General features: G+C 43.3%; 1 protein-coding gene across 3 annotated transcripts in view; it reads right to left on the bottom strand.

Annotated features, from left to right (window-relative positions):
- The window catches only part of LOC137369272 (caspase activity and apoptosis inhibitor 1), a 47,499-nt gene that overhangs the window by 25,677 nt on the left and 5,216 nt on the right, over positions 1–16,606 (bottom strand). For all 3 annotated transcript variants that reach the window (XM_068030249.1, XM_068030250.1, XM_068030251.1), the window contains exon 4: positions 14,088–14,169. In XM_068030249.1, coding sequence (XP_067886350.1) covers positions 14,088–14,169 — 82 coding nt within the window. The remainder of the gene's footprint in view (positions 1–14,087; positions 14,170–16,606) is intronic.

Genomic DNA, 16,606 nt, shown 5'->3' with positions numbered 1-16,606 from the left:
CTGCTGGACTGATGGATCAAGATAGACAGTTATTCTTTAAAAACATAGCATAATTAAAATGTAACTTCATTAAAGTATTTTTTGCAAAACAGATAAGATCAAGTAAACCAAAGTAAATAATAAGTGTGCTGGCACTCCAACATATTGTGGCATGAAGAGAAACAATGCAGGTTTACATGATTCCCTACATACAAAACTTCTGATTTTGGTTGTGTAAAGCAAGTCTTTCACTATAGCAAAAGCAGGAAAAGCTGACAACCAAGTCACTTGAGTTACTGAATTTCAACCCTTTGCTGCCACATCAAGAGCATCAGTGACAAGTGTCTGCAGAAAGGCCACTTGCTTACTCTTCAAAAAAAAATGCACGATAGTGCAAATCAAAAAAGAAACATCAATACACATGTGCGCGTGTGGAGAGAGAGTTGCCTTGTAATTGAGCAGGCCATTGGGTTTCTGAAAATGCGATTCCAGTGCCCTGGATCGGTTGGGTGGCTCCTGCCAATGCCTTCCTGCATGAGTGTCAGTCATTATGGTGGTCTGCTGCGCTCTCCAAAACATGGCCCTCCAGAGGTGTGGACATTGAGGATAGTGAAGCCCTGGAAGGAGATAGTTCATCGGGAGAGGAGCAGGAGGTAAGAGAAGAGGAGGAAGAGCGAGCGGAGGGGGATAACACTGAATAGAGAGGTGCTCCTGCTGCACGACGAGATGGCCTCCTCCTGCCACCCTCCGGGAAGAGGACCTCCCTCCTTTCCCTTATGGCCTCCAGCATTAGATCCAGGTCAGCATCAATGAAGCGAGGGTCTGACCTAGCTCGAGTGCCAGGCCTCCAGCTCCCCTGTGAGGTCTCACTTCCCCTTGGCAGGTCTCTCCCTCAGGACAACCAGAAGCCTCAGTGATGGCTGCTGTGGAACTATACATGAGCCTCACATTTGATCGGACCCACTGCCATTTTCAATCTCACTGGCTCTAAGAGGGCAAGAAACCTGACTCCGTAACAATTAATGGCTTTCCCACTTGAAAAATGCAATTTGAAAAAACTTCCCAGAGGAGGCAGGTTTCAGACCCAAAACCAGACCAGGGTCCTGTTTCCCACCTCCACTGGCCTTTGGTCTCGACTCCCTATGTATAATGCCATGAGAGATCAACTTATTTTATAATAGCCAGAACACATGGAAATAGTAAACACTGACTGAACCGAGTGATTTTTGTAGCTCATCAGGCGGGTGCTGCTAGAAAATGTCACCTTCTTATATGTTTACATAGCTTTTAATGGGACATTTCTACAACATGCTTTTCAACTTTACACTTTTTTTTTTATATAATGACAAATCACTTGTTTCAACAGTTTCCCAAATTCAATTATTATTTATTGGAGTGGCTGTTCCTTTAGCAGCATTAGCCTGAAGTTATATATTAAAATAATGCAAACTATTTTACACATTTCCTTCTTGCTTTGAATGGCAACGTGGAAAACCTGATTTGTTTCCCCCACAGTATAGGTTTTGTCCATCAGGCGCTGCTATTAAATAAACAAATCTAAATATTGCTGACAGGAATAGGCATTATTTTGCACAGAGTTTGCTGACCATTTGACATTCACTGAAACACGAGCTACTTTGAATTTATTTTAAAAATCTGACCAACTTGGCTACCACACATGTTCAACACATAACTACAATATCCTTCTCAATACTACTATTAATTTGATCTAAAGATGTAAAATGTACAGGGATTGAACTGCAGAGAATAACTAAGAATTTGGATAAAAATGTATATTACACTTAACGCAAACTTTTAAAGTACTTGTGGCACCTTCAACATATTGCTCTAGGTTGCTATACCATATTAAATAATGAACTTTGAATCAGTTATTCTAGACTGAGATAATTGCTACAAAAGTAATGTTTAATAATGTTTGAACATTGATATGTAACACTGTATAATCTATGTTTAACCCCTCATTTTATGGTTACTATTTTAGGAAACACTACTTGTATTTTCAGCTTGCTTTGTCTTATTAAAAACACACTATATACATATACATACACATATATTTATCCTAATTTTGTTTCCTAATAATGCTTTCTATTACACCAATGCAAAATATTTAATTACCACAAAACATTTCTATCTATTCAGCACTGGAGATCAGTCCTCTTATTACTGTTGTCATCTATTCGCTGATCAATATTATGTAATAGTGATATCAATAGGTTAGAGATAACAGAGGAGAACAAAATGGATTAGATTTCCATCATTGATTTTCTGGGACAAATTGGGTAACAATGTTAAGAGGAAAAACTGTTTCACTCTTTTTCACTTTTGATCCCCATGAACACAGCCAGATAAAACATTTTTAAATGTATGTTTCTCCTGGTTATAAGTCCCTGATATTATTACATACCTGTTCAAAATATAACAAGTTCTTCATTGTGATTTGCAACCTGAAGAAATGCAATCCTGCAGAAGTTTATGATATTACAATTGACTGCATTTACTAATGCTATGCATTCAACAATGCACTTTCAAAGAGCCCCACAATTCTTGGGGGCAACCAGCTGAAATTCCAGCATTTACAATTCCCATTGCCTGCTTACAGACAACAGTATAACGAAAGTAAAGGCTGACAAAAGGCTATTTCACCTCATTAAGCTCATTCCTTCAGCAACACCCTAGCTCTTGTAGAATTTAGGTACATTTTGAACATAATAGGCATGCTTTGTCTCTGGCAGATTACTACACACACTTATCACCTTTGAATAAGTAGTCTTCCCAATATCCATTCTAAATTCACACATTTAAATTTATGCCCTCCGGTCCTACTTTTCAGGTTTATGTTTCAGTAATACTTTTGGCTGACTTCATTTACATCGAGTAGGGTCCATCCTTAACTGCCTTCTTTCTGGATATTTGTTTTGTACATCTAATATTTTCTAATAACTCATCTCTTTTACATTTGGGATTCAACATACTGCTCGTCTCTGCACGCTGCCCCATGTATGTATATTTTTGAGGCATAGTGACCAGAACAGAAGAGTTCTGCAAGCATGGTCATATTAGTGCATTTCAAACCCTTAGCATAACCTCTGATGATTTCGCTGTTCTGCCTATACATGCCAGCATTCTATTACTTATTTTAAAAAAATTGCTTCGCCAGTGTGTATCTATTATTCTTCTCAGGACCCTTTCTAATCTCCTTCTGATAATTCAATTCCATTTACTGTATCCAAACAAAGCACATTTTTGACCATCAGTTAATACTTTACAACATTAGTGTTATACTTAATTTGTTAGTTTGCTTCATTGCAAAACCAATAAGTCCTACAAATCTTCTGCTGTATACTCTGGACTCTGTTGCTCTTCCCGCTTTATTGCTGTCAGCAAATGTGAAAGTTGTATTGCGGTTTCAATATCAGGTCATGAATTTAGATTAGAAGAGGGTCCCAGCACCAACTATCGTGGGACCCCACTCAACACCAGCTCCCAAACTGTCATTATTGTTCATATAGTTACTCTTCCTTTCCTTAAACAGAAATATCCATTTTCTACTTTGGATTCCAAGGGCTTTTAGTTTAATTACAAGTCTTTTTTATGGAACAGTATCAAAAGCATTCTAAAAGGTCAAATAAGCTACATCATTGGAAGTTCCACTTTCCATTTTCCATGAGATTTCTTAGATTGAATCACATCAGCTAAGCCAATGCTGGCTGCCTCTCATTGTCATACAGATACTACAGTATGGGATAGACTGAGGAAGTATCTAATTGACGATAAGCTGACAATAGTGTCTTTGTTATATTCTATATTCCTAAAACAGAATTAAAGAACATAAGAAAGAGGAGCAGGCGTAGGCCATTCGGCCCCTCCAGCTCGCTCTGCCATTCAATCCGATCATGGCTGATTTGATCACCAATGCCTCCTACAGTTGTAGCAAGACTTCCTGTTTTTATATGAGCAAAATACTCCGGATGCTGGAAACACTCAGCTTTTATACTCCATCCCTCTTGCAATAATGCCAACGTACCATTTGCCTTTCTAATTACTTGCTGCACCTGCATGCAGACTTTTGTGATTTACGTACAAAGTTACGGCCACATGGTGAGGGGTGTGGGTGGTCGCCAATGTTCAACTCCCACCTGACCGCAGCAAGTGTTTTTGTCATTAGGGTTTTAACCCCTTTGTATTTTATTTGACAAATAAACAGACAGCGACAGATTTTCTTGTAGGTTGAAAACAGAAGATTAATTATTTATTGCGCAATATGTCTTCTCCCGAAATTTTCACAACCGCACCCACTCAAGTGTACACACACACACACACACACACACACACACACACACACACACACACACGACAGATAGAGGAAAAAGGGCAAGTGGTTTGAAGTGAGGTAGGGTTTCAGGGTTCACAGTAAACCTGTTGCATTTTCTCGGAGGTCAATTTCTCTTTAGTTGCAGGCCTGGGGTGTTTGTAGATTTCTCTGTTTGTTGAAAGTTCAGTTTGAAGACAAGGCTGTAATGAGGTCTGGAGCTGGAGTGGTCCTGGCGAAACCCAAACACAGCATCACTGAGCAGGTTATTGCTGAGTAAGCACTGCTTGATAGCACTGTTAGTGATACCTTCCATCACTTTGTCAATGATTGCGGAGAGTAGGCTGATGGAGCAATAATTGGACAGATTGGATTTATCCTGTTTTCTCATTGAATACATTTAAGGCTGGGATAGATAGTGTTTGGGTCTCTTGGGAAATCAAGGGGTATGGCAAGTGAGCGGGAAAGTGCAGTTGAATCCTAAGATCAGCCATGATTGTTTTGAATGGTGGAGCAGGTTCGATGGGCCATATGGTATACTCCTGCTCCTAGTTAGTGTTCTGGACAGGAGATGCCTGGGCAATTTTCCCCACTGGTAGATATATGCCAGTGTTGTAGCTGTACTGGAACAGCTTGGCCAGAGGCATGGCTAGTTCCAAAGCACAGGTCTTCAGCTCTATAGTCAGGATGTTGTCTAGCTCTATAGCCTTTGCTGTATCTGGTGCACTCAGCCATCTCTTGATATCAGCTGGGGTGAATCAAATTGGCTGAAGACTGGCTTCTATGAGGGTGGGGATCTCGGGAGGAGGCCAAGATAGACTATCCAATTGGCACCTCTGGCTGAAGATGGCTGCGAACGCCTCAGCATTGTCTCTTGCACTCAGCTGCTGGATCCCGTCATCACTTTGGATGGGGTTATTCATGGAAACTCCTGTTAGTTGTTTAATTGTACACCACCATTTATGACTGGAAGTGGCAGGACTGCAGAGCTTTGATCTGATCCATTGTGGGATTGTTTAGCTCTGTCTGTGGCATGTCGCTTCCGCTGTTTAGTTTGCATTTAGTACTATGTTGTAACTTCACCAGGTTGGCACCTCATTTGTAGGTACCCTTGGTGCTACTTTTGGGATGCTCTCCCACACTCCTCATTGAACCAGGGTTGGTCCCCCAGGCTTGATGGTAATGGTAGAGTGAAGGATATGCCAGGCCACAAGATTACAGATTGTGGTGGGATATAATTCTGCTGCAGCTGATGGCTCACAGCACCTCATGGATGCCCAGTTTTGAGTTGCTCGATCTGATCGGAGTTGAATCCATTTAGTACTATGATGTTGTTGCTATTACAGAGACTTGGTTGAGGGAAGGACAGGATTGGCAGCTAAATGTTCCAGGATTCAGAAGCTTCAGGCAGGATAGAGGGGGATGTAAAAGGGGTGGGGGAGTTGCATTACTGGTTAAGGAGAATATCACAGCTGTACTGCGGGAGGACACCTCGGAGTGGTCATGCAGCGAGGCAATATGGGTGGAGCTCAGGAATAGGAAGGGTGCAGTCACGATGTTAGGGGTTTACTACAGGCCTCCCAACAGCCAGCGGGAGGGAGAGAAGCAGATATGTAGACAGATTTTGGAAAGATGTGAAGGTAACAGGGTTGTAGCGGTGGGTGATTTTAACTTCCCCAATATTGACCGGGACTCACTTAGTGCTAGGGGCTTGGATGGGGCAGAATTTGTAAGGAGCATCCAGGAGGGCTTCTTGAAACAATACGTAGATAGTCCAACCAGGGATGGGGCCGTACTGGACCTGGTATTGGGGAATGAGCCCGGCCAGGTGGTCTAAGTTTCAGTAGGGGTGCATTTCGGGAACAGTGACCATAATTCCATAAGTTTTAAGGTACTTGTGGATAAGGATAAGAGTAGTCCTCGGGTGAAGGTTCTAAATTGGGGGAAGGCTAATTATAACAATATTAGGCAGGAACTGAAGAATTTAGATTGGGGGCGGCTGTTTGAGGGTAGATCAACATCTGACATGTGGGAGTCTTTCAAACATCAGTTGATTAGAATCTAGGACCAGCATGTTCCTGTGAGGAAGAAGGATAAGTCTGGCAAGTTTCGGGAACCTTGGATAACACGGGATATTGTGAGCCTAGTCAAAAAGAAAAAGGAAGCATTCGTAAGGGCTGGAAGGCTAGGAACAGACGAATCCCTTGAGGAATATAAAGACAGTAGGAAGGAACTTAAGCAAGGAGTCAGGAGGGCTAAAAGGGTCATGAAAAGTCATTGGCAAACAGGATTAAGGAAAATCCCAAGGCTTTTTATACGTATATAAAGAACAAGAGGGTAACCAGGGAAAGAGTTGGCCCACTCAAGGACAGGGAAGGGAATCTATGTGTGGAGCCACAGGAAATGGGCGAGGTACTAAATGAGTACTTTGCATCAGTATTCACCAAAGAGAAGGACTAGGTGGATGATGAGCCTAGGGAAGGGAGTGCAGATAGTCTCAGTCATCTCATTATCAAAAAGGAGGTGGTGTTGGGTGTCTTGCAAAGCATTAAGGTAGATAAGTCCCCAGGGCCTGATGGGATCTACCCCAGAATACTGAGGGAGGCAAGGGAAGAAATTGTTGGGGCCTTGACAGAAATCTTTGCATCCTCATTGGCTACAGGTGAGGTCCCAGAGGACTGGAGAATAGCCAATGTTGTTCCTTTCTTTAAGAAGGGTAACAAGGATAATCCAGGAAATTATAGGCCGGTGAGCCTTACGTCAGTGGTAGGGAAACTATTAGAGAGGATTCTTCGGGACAGGATTTACTCCCATTTGGAAACAAACGAACTTATTAGCGAGAGGCAGCATGGTTTTGTGAAGGGGAGGTCATGTCTCACTAATTTGATTGAGTTTTTTGAGGAAGTGACGAAGATGATTGATGAAGGAAGGGCAGTGGATGTTATCTATATGGACTTCAGTAAAGCCTTTGACAAGGTCCCTCATGGCAGACTGGTGCAAAAGGTGAAGTCACACGGAATCAGAGGTGAGCTGGCAAGATGGATACAGAACTGGCTCAGTCATCGAAGACAGAGGGTAGCAGTGGAAGGGTGCTCTTCTGAATGGAGGGATGTGACTAGTGGTGTTCTGCAGGGATCAGTGCTGGGACCTTTACTGTTTGTAGTATATATAAACGATTTGGAGGAAAATGTAGCTGGTCTGATTAGTAAGTTTGCGGACGACACAAAGGTTGGTGGAGTTGCGGATAGAGATGAGGATTGTCAGAGGATACAGCAGGATATAGATCGGTTGGAGACTTGGGCGGAGAAATGGCGGATGGACTTTAATCCGGACAAATGTGTGGTAATTCATTTTGGAAGGTCTAATGCAGGTGGGAAGTATACAGTAAATGGCAGAACCCTTCGGAGTATTGACAGGCAGAGAGATCTGGGCGTACAGGTCCACAGGTCATTGAAAATGGCAACGCAGGTGGATAAGGTAGTCAAGAAGGCATACGGCATGCTTGCCTTCATCGGTCGGGGCACAGAGTATAAAAATAGGCAAGTCGTGCTGCAGCTGTACAGAACTTTAGTTAGGCCACACTTAGAATATTGCGTGTAATTCTGGTCACCACACTACCAGAAGGACGTGGAGGCTTTAGAGAGGGTACAGAAGAGGTTTACCGGGATGTTGCCTGGTCTGGAGAGCATTAGCTATGAGGAGAGGTTGGATAAACTCGGATTGTTTTCACTGGAACGACGGAGGTGGAGGGATGACATGATAGAGGTTTACAAAGTTATGAGTGGCATGGACAGAGTGGATAGTCAGAAGCTTTTTCCCAGGGTGGAAGAGTCAGTTACTAGGGGACATAGGTTTAAGGTGAGAGGGGCAAAGTTTAGAGGGAATGTGCGAGGCAAGTTCTTTACACAGAGGGTGGTAAGTACCCGGAACTTGCTGCCGGGGGAGGTGGTGGAAGCAGGTACGATAGCAACGTTTAAGGGGCATTGTGACAAATACATGAATAGGATGGGAATAGAGGGATACGGTCCTCGGAAGTGCAGAAGGTTTTAGTTCAGGCAGGCATCAAGATCGGCGCAGGCTTGGAGGGCCAAATGGCCTGTTCCTGTGCTGTACTGTTCTTTGAAATTGCCTTGCCCATGTTTGACCTGATGCCGTGAAACTTCACAGGGTCCAGAGTCAAATATTGAGGACTCCCAGGGCTGCCTTCACTGTAAACCACTGTGCCACCACCTCTGGTTTATCTGTTTTGCAACTGGGACACCACTTTTAAAAGGGTGCAATTTTAAAGGGGGTGCAGAAACAGACAGATGTGGGGACAGGGGGGCACATGTGCACAAATTTTTGAAGGTGACAGGGCAGGTTGAGAAAGTGATGAAAAAAGCATAAGGAATCCTGAGTTTTATAAATAGAGGCATAGCGTACAAAAGCAAGGAAGTTATGGTGAACCTTTATAAAATACTGGTTTGGTCTCAACTAGAGTATTGTGTCCAATTCTGGGCACTGCGCTTTAGGAAGGATGTGAAGGCTTTAGATAGGGTGCAGAAAAGATTTACGAGAATGGTTCTGGGGATTAGGGACTTCAATTACATGGATAGACTGGAGATCTGGGGGCTGTTCTCCTTAGAGAAGGTTGAGAGGAGATTTGATGGAGGCGTTCAAAATCATGAGGTGTCCAGAAAGGGTGGATAGAGAGAAATTGTTCTCTGTAGCAGAAGGGTCGAGAACCAGAGGACACAGTTAAAGTGATTGGCAAAAGAATCAAAGTCAACATGGAAAAAAACTTTTTCATGCAGCGTGCGGTTACAATCTGGAATGTACAGCCTGAAAATATAGTGGAAGTAGATTCAAGCATGGCTTTCAAAACGGAATTGGATAAGCGCCTGAAGGGAAGAAAAATGCAGGGCTATGGGAAAAGAGCAGGGGAGTGGGACTAGCTGAATTGCTCTTGCAGAGTTGCCAAATGGCCTCCTTCTGTGCTGTAACCATTCTACAATTCTATGACATTACTGATCAGGGACCAAAAAGGGGATCTACGCATAGAGGCAGAGGTATTAAATGCGTACTTTGTATCTGTCTTTGCCAAGGAAGAAGATGTTGCCAAAGTCATAGTGAAAAAGGAGGTGGTTGAGATAATGGATAGGTTAAAAACTGGTAGAGGAGGTATTAGAAAGGCTGGCTATACTTAGTCACCAGGATCAGATGGGATGCATTCAAAGATGCTGAGGGAAGTACGGCATGAAATTGTGGAGGTACTGGCAATAATCTTCCAATCCTCTTTAGATACGGGTGTAGTGTCAGAAGACAGGTGAAGTGCAAATGTTACACTCTTGTTCAAAATAGGGTGCAAGGATAAACCCAGTAATTACAGGCCAGTCAGCTTAACATGGGTGGTGGGAACGCATTTAGACATGATAATTCGGGATAAAATTAACATGTCAATCGGATAGGCGCACTAACAGTCACTCACAGGTAATCTGATTGCTAATGATTTTGAGCTTGTGAATAAGCCAGCCTATTTTGTCCGTCACCCCCATAAACCCGAGAAAGATAGGAAGTGGGAGAGTGAAAGGAAGGCAAGTAGCCGGGGACAAGAAGGAACAGCTGGGACTGCCCCAGGATCACCTCCTCGAGTCAGAAAGGAAGGTGCTGAGGGTAGAAGTGACGTTCGCAAGCCAAAGTGTTATCATTGCAACAAAACAGGTCTTCTTCGTTCAGAGTGCTGGAAATTGCGAGGTAAACCCATAGGACTTGTTGGGGTATGCAAAGTTAGTGCAGAGGAAAAGACTCTGACTGAGAGTATAGCAGACCAGGCTATAGCTTTAACAACAGCTGTGAATGTGAAACCAGATACTAAAGCTAAGAGGAGTGTAGAGGTTAAGAATAAAATACCTGAGAGTTATAATGAATTTTTGTCAAAGGGGAGAGTAACTCTGTATCCTGTAAGTGAAGCAGGAAAACCTATCATTATACTCAGGGATAGAGGAGCGACCCAAACATTCTTGCTGGGGTAAGATATGAGGTTTCCACCAGAGAGTACCTTGAACGCTTAAGTTTTAGTAAATAGAATTGGCGAAGTATGTATACCTGTACCTTTTGTATAAAGTACGCCTAGAGAGTGACTTGATAACTGGGGTAGTAACTGTAGGTGTTGTCCACAGTTTATCAGTAAAGGGAATTGATCTACTCCTAGGAAATGATTTGGCAGGATCAAAAATATCAGTTTCTCCTATGGTTACAGAGCAGCCATGTGAAATTAAGGAAATGGAGCAATTACAAGAGCAAGTTCCGAGAATATTTCCTGCGTGTGTAGTTACCCGAGCAATGGCTAAACAGGATCCATTGTCGGAGATAAAAGGGGCACCACAAATAGATAATCAGGCATCTGAAACCTTATTTGGGGATTTAGATAATCCAAATGAGATATTTAACAGATCGTCTATCATTGCAGCACAGTAAGCTGAGATCTACCAAGTAGCACAGACAGCTCTGTCAGAAGCTGAGGTGAAAGGAGTTCCGGAAGGCTATTATATGGCAAACGGGGTTTTGAGGAGGAAATGGAGACCACCTCACACACCTGCCGACAAAGACTAGACAGTTGTTGAACAGATAGTGGTACCACCTAAATATCGACAAGGATTATTAAGGTTAGCACACAACATTCCTTTTGCAGGATATAGGGGAATTCGGAAGACAAAATCACAGATAAGCAAACATTACTACTAGCCAGGTCTTACAAAGGATGTGAGACAATTTTGTAGGGCATGCCACACCTGTCAAACAGTGAGAAAACCACAACCTACCAAAAAACCAGGGGATGAGGTATTAGTGTTGTTACCGTCACAGGGAGAACCAGCGTAAGCACGGTTCAGTGGCCCATTTAGAGCGATCAAAAGAGTGGGTAAGGTAGATTACTTGATTGAGACCCCTGATCGCCGGATGAAGAACTGGTTGTGTCACATTAATTTGCTCAAACCATATTACCGCAGGGAGGAGGATAAGCCAGTACTGGCAGGTCCGGTAATCGGGACTATGGAGAAGGAAAAGGATAGTGAGGATGAGGCTGAAGTAGGCTGAGGAACTTCTCATATTGAACCTCCAACTATCCAATCAGCGAATGCAGAATGGTTCGGAAAATTAAACAATAGGCTTTTACACTTAGAGGAAAACCAGCATGAAGTCCTAACCAGGGTTTTCACAATGTTTCAAAAACTTTGTAGGGATAAGCCAGGATGTACAACCTTAGCCATACATGATGTGGGTATAGGGGGAGCCACTCCTTTAAAACGACATCCTTGTTGCTTAGGTCCAGACAGACAGGCCCAAGTGGAAGCAGAGGTACAATGCATGCTGAAGGGCAGCTTAGTTGAACCTAGTCAGGACAGCTGGAATTCGCAGATGGTCTTGATGACTAAACCTGGTGGGACAGCTCAAACTTGTATAGACTCTAGAAATGTCAGTGTGGTAAAGGCGGCAGATTCCTACCCAAATTCTCATTTAAAGGACTGTATGGACAGAGTGGCAAACACAATGTGTCTTAAAGAAACAGATGTGTTGGAAGGATACTGTCAAATTCCTTTGACACCCCAGGGTAAGAAAAAATCAGCTTCTGTTACACCAGACAATGTTTTCCAGTGTCAAGTGATGCCACATAAGTTAAGGGGTACTTGAGATATTTCTCAGAGAATAGCGAGCCCAGTAGTAGTCAGTGCTCCTAGCTGTGCAGCTCACCTGGCTGAGGTGATGGACAATAGGGACACATGGAAGGAAAACACAAAACAATTGGAAGACTATGCTTGGAAATTTATAAATGGGTTAATTGGAACAACCTTTTGAAAATTTAAAGCTGAAATGTTCTGGTGAAACTTGTTGCTATAGTCTAAACATTTGTTTTTAGAAATGTGTATATCTGTAAATGCGTGAAAAAGTTTTTTTAGCGTTCTTTCAATTTGTATTTTTTTTATCCATTGTAATGAAACGTGTTTCAGGAATGACGTTTTATTCCACTGGGGGAGAGGTGTCACGGTCCTGTGGTTTTTTTCGGGAATATGCGGTTTGCCTTTAAGGCTTGCAAGGGATCAGTATTGCTTTAAGAACTAACAAGGCTCAGGAGTTATAGAAAGGTGCATTTTCGTTGCCTTAGAAACAGCCATTTGGAGACTGCGATTCAAAGGGTGCATTCTCGTTACCATAGATATAGCCACTGGGAGTGAGCCTGATGCGATACATTTGTTACAATTCAGTTTTAAACTTGCTATTAGGATGACAGTTTGTTCTAACAGACAGAAGACACAGCTGTGACGAGCACACCTGAAAAGGAGCTCTCAACCATTTAAACTGAAGGAAGAGGATTTTAGTCTGTTTAATTATTATCTCTCAAAATTCTAAAACATCAAGCCAAAACAGAGATCTCTGGTAATTTAAATTGAAGAAAGGGAAGTTAGACTGGGACAATCTTTTATCCCTCAAACTCTAAAGTCAGATTGATTCTGTTGAAAGTGTTTGCAAGTCGTTAATTGGTGAAATTCGCTGGAGAAGGAAAGCAACATCCTGTGAGGACTTCGAGCAACACTGGACTGTAAATTTGCAAGGACTCCATTTTTTCTATTTTAAATGTTGTTTATATCTTCATAGTGTTTAAGAATTTAATTCTTCTCATTGAAGAGTTAATTTGTTGATTTAAAGACACCTGGTTTGGTTAGCCTCATTCAGGGGTTAATAGATGGTACGATTTGTTTGGATCTTTCTTTAATTTGGAAAGTTTTAAATGATATGTTAGGCGATCCGCAGTTGAGAGTACACTGATAAGGAAGTACTAATCTGATAAAATAACCTCAAACTGGAGAAGAATTTCCCTTCAAATGAAAGGGATAACTTTCCACAATAGTATTCTCCATCCATGAGTCTGACAGCATAGATATGAGACCTATTCTAAGAGTCAGATTCTCTCTTTGCAGGTAGCTTAGTGGCGGGGAGGGTTTTGGCCGATAGTTATTGCTGGATAAATGAATCAAGAGGATTAACATGGTTTAGATTTTTTACATCATTTTGGTTGCATCCAAGCACAAGTCAAAGCAATGAGTGAACAAGGCCAAAGTTTATACCCACTGGACCAACAAAGACATCTTTAGTTGTCAAAAGAAGTAATGGCTAGGAGTTTGCGATTGTAATGACGGCAAAACTGTTGGCACTCGCCATCATTACAATGTAAAATTGACATCAACTTGTGGCATCTGCAGACAAACAAGGAAATCGAGAACGTGCTGTTAGTGATACCCTGCTCCTCCATAGGGTGTGCTGTTGGAATCTTCGCATATATAATCAATACAAAATCAGTGAATTGACATGAATAACTTTTTACGCACTATTCTCCATCACTTCCATCATAAAAGAACATTCTACAAAATGTCCAATTATTCATGAGACACTTACATCAAATTCTTCAATGATCAATAGTCTCACAGCTCCACCATTATAAAAAGGTTAAAAGGAGCAGTGTCACAGACCTCTGCAGCTCCCACTAACAGGCTTGCAACATACAAAATGAGGATAATACGGACAAGACTCATATAACCCTCGCTGAGACGCAGTTGAAAAGGACATGAAATCTTTTTGATCGTAATTTCATTAAAATAAATTAGTTTGAATTCATTTGGTGTATATACAGACATGGCATTAATTATGCTTAACAGAAAAAAAAAATCAAGATAGTTTCTTTGTACACTGCAAGCACCTTCAGACGCCCAACATACATTCCTGAAAAATTAAAAACTGCACTTACTGACTTTCTGTTTCCAGTTTCTTCTTGTGTCTGTCATGCTCTCCTATCTCTTCTTCAGTATCAGATGAACCAAGGTCATCACCTAGAATAAAAATATTGATTGGAATATTGTGATATTAATGGGGAGCCTGGAGTTGCGTTGGAATATTTAAAAGTTGTATTTGCAAATGTAGAATTTAGCCATTATCAGATTTGATAAGCCGTTACCAAAAACACAGAATATATCAGATCACAGAATTAATATCAGTTTGACCCGCATTATGTATTAATTCTTTTAATGTTTGGATCAAAAGTATTACATTTCCATCATGACAACAGCTTCCAGTGCATCGTCATGATGGTTCCCTTAAATGTGTGATTATCAACATCAAAAATCAATATAACATGTGAAGATTTCACATATTCAGCAGAATAATCCCAGAATTTCAAGCCTTTCCTCAAAATAGTTTCTCTTCCCTGATATCACCCAGGTGAATCTACACTGTATATTCCCTTTCTGGTTTTCATGTTCTTTCTCTACTGGGGACAGGACAGGGAGATTGCATAGCATCTTGTTGTAACGGACAAAAAAATTACACTGTCCACACACAAGGTATCAAATACTGCATTTGCCGGTTAAATGTAACAAGCAAAATTAGCATTACAATGCAACAGCTTGCTTTACAACACGTCGCAACGTGTGAACAAAACAAAAACAGCTGATCTTACATGGAAGTGGATGGCACAGTTTGTTCTGACAATTTATTCCCACATTGAGACTTCCCATCTCACACGGTGTTACCCTTACCGTACAAATTGCCAGAGCAGAGCCATGAATCCCAAGTCTTATGAGGAGAGATTGAGGAAACTGGGCCGATATTCTCCAGAGTTTCAAAGGTCGCTTTGAAACTTACAAAATTCTAACAGGGTGGATATAGATAGGATGTTCCCCTGGCTGGTGAGTCTAGAACAGGGTTGTCCAGGACCCGCCAAAGGCTTCTATCAGGCCCGCGGGTGCATTTCAGAGATGAGAAATTTCTCCTTGATCAGAGAGAGAGAGAGGGGTGTCGAGAGAGAGAGGGAGGGGAGTCGAGAGAGAGAGGGGTGTCGAGAGAGAGAGAGAGAGAGAGGGGTGTCGAGAGAGAGAGAGAGAGAGAGGGGTGTCGAGAGAGAGAGAGAGAGAGAGAGAGAGGGGTGTCGAGAGAGAGAGAGAGAGAGAGGGGTGTCGAGAGAGAGAGAGAGAGAGAGGGGTGTCGAGAGAGAGAGAGAGAGAGAGGGGTGTCGAGAGAGAGAGAGAGGGGTGTCGAGAGAGAGAGGGGTGTCGAGAGAGAGAGAGAGAGAGAGGGGTGTCGAGAGAGAGAGGGGTGTCGAGAGAGAGAGAGAGAGAGAGGGGTGTCGAGAGAGAGAGAGAGAGAGAGGGGTGTCGAGAGAGAGAGAGAGAGAGAGGGGTGTCGAGAGAGAGAGAGAGAGAGAGAGAGAGAGAGGGGCGGAGAGAGAGAGAGAGGGGCGTCGAGAGAGAGAGAGAGGGGCGTCGAGAGAGAGAGAGAGGCGTCGAGAGAGAGAGAGAGGGGCGTCGAGAGAGAGAGAGAGGGGCGTCGAGAGAGAGAGAGAGGGGCGTCGAGAGAGAGGGGCGTCGAGAGAGAGAGAGAGAGAGGGGCGTCGAGAGAGAGAGAGAGAGAGGGGCGTCGAGAGAGAGAGAGAGAGGGGCGTCGAGAGAGAGAGAGGGGCGTCGAGAGAGAGAGAGGGGCGTCGAGAGAGAGAGAGGGGCGTCGAGAGAGAGAGAGGGGCGTCGAGAGAGAGAGAGAGAGAGGCGTCGAGAGAGAGAGAGAGGGGCGTCGAGAGAGAGAGAGAGAGGGGCGTCGAGAGAGAGAGAGGGGTGTCGAGAGAGAGAGAGGGGGGTGTCGAGAGAGAGAGAGGGGTGTCGAGAGAGAGAGAGGGGTGTCGAGAGAGAGAGAGGGGTGTCGAGAGAGAGAGAGGGGTGTCGAGAGAGAGAGAGGGGTGTCGAGAGAGAGAGAGGGGTGTCGAGAGAGACAGAGAGGGTCGCGAGAGAGAGGTGGGTGGAGAGGGGCGGATCAGAGAAGGGGGGGGCAGAGCGGGGAGGGGGAGCGGCGGAGGGGGGTGCGGAGAAGGGCAGGCGGAGAGGGGGGTGCATGAAAAGGGGGGGTGGGCGGGAACAACACCGAGGGGGTAAAAGAGAGAGAGATAGAGAAAGATCGATCAAATTTACTTCTGACAGATGGTAAAAAATCACCAAGTGCTGGAAATATTCAGCAGGTCAGGGCAGCATCTCTGGAGAGGAGCAGAGATAACGTTTCAGATCTGTGGCCTTTCATTACAACTGACAGATGGACATCTATCTGTAATACACTGCATCACTCAACTAGTGTGTGGGAAAACATTGACTACTTGTGCAAGCAAAAAAAAAGCCAGGTATCTCACTAATTTCAGTGTCCAGCAAGATGCTGAGAAACTAAATCAATAAATTAGAACATAGAACAGCACAGTACAGGCCCTTCGGCCCACGATGTTGGGCCGACCCT

This window comes from Heterodontus francisci, chromosome 4 (genome assembly GCF_036365525.1).
Source record: "Heterodontus francisci isolate sHetFra1 chromosome 4, sHetFra1.hap1, whole genome shotgun sequence".
NCBI lineage: Eukaryota > Metazoa > Chordata > Chondrichthyes > Heterodontiformes > Heterodontidae > Heterodontus > Heterodontus francisci.
The sequence above is the reverse complement of the archived record's forward strand: the minus strand, read 5'-3'. Positions and strand labels throughout refer to the sequence as shown.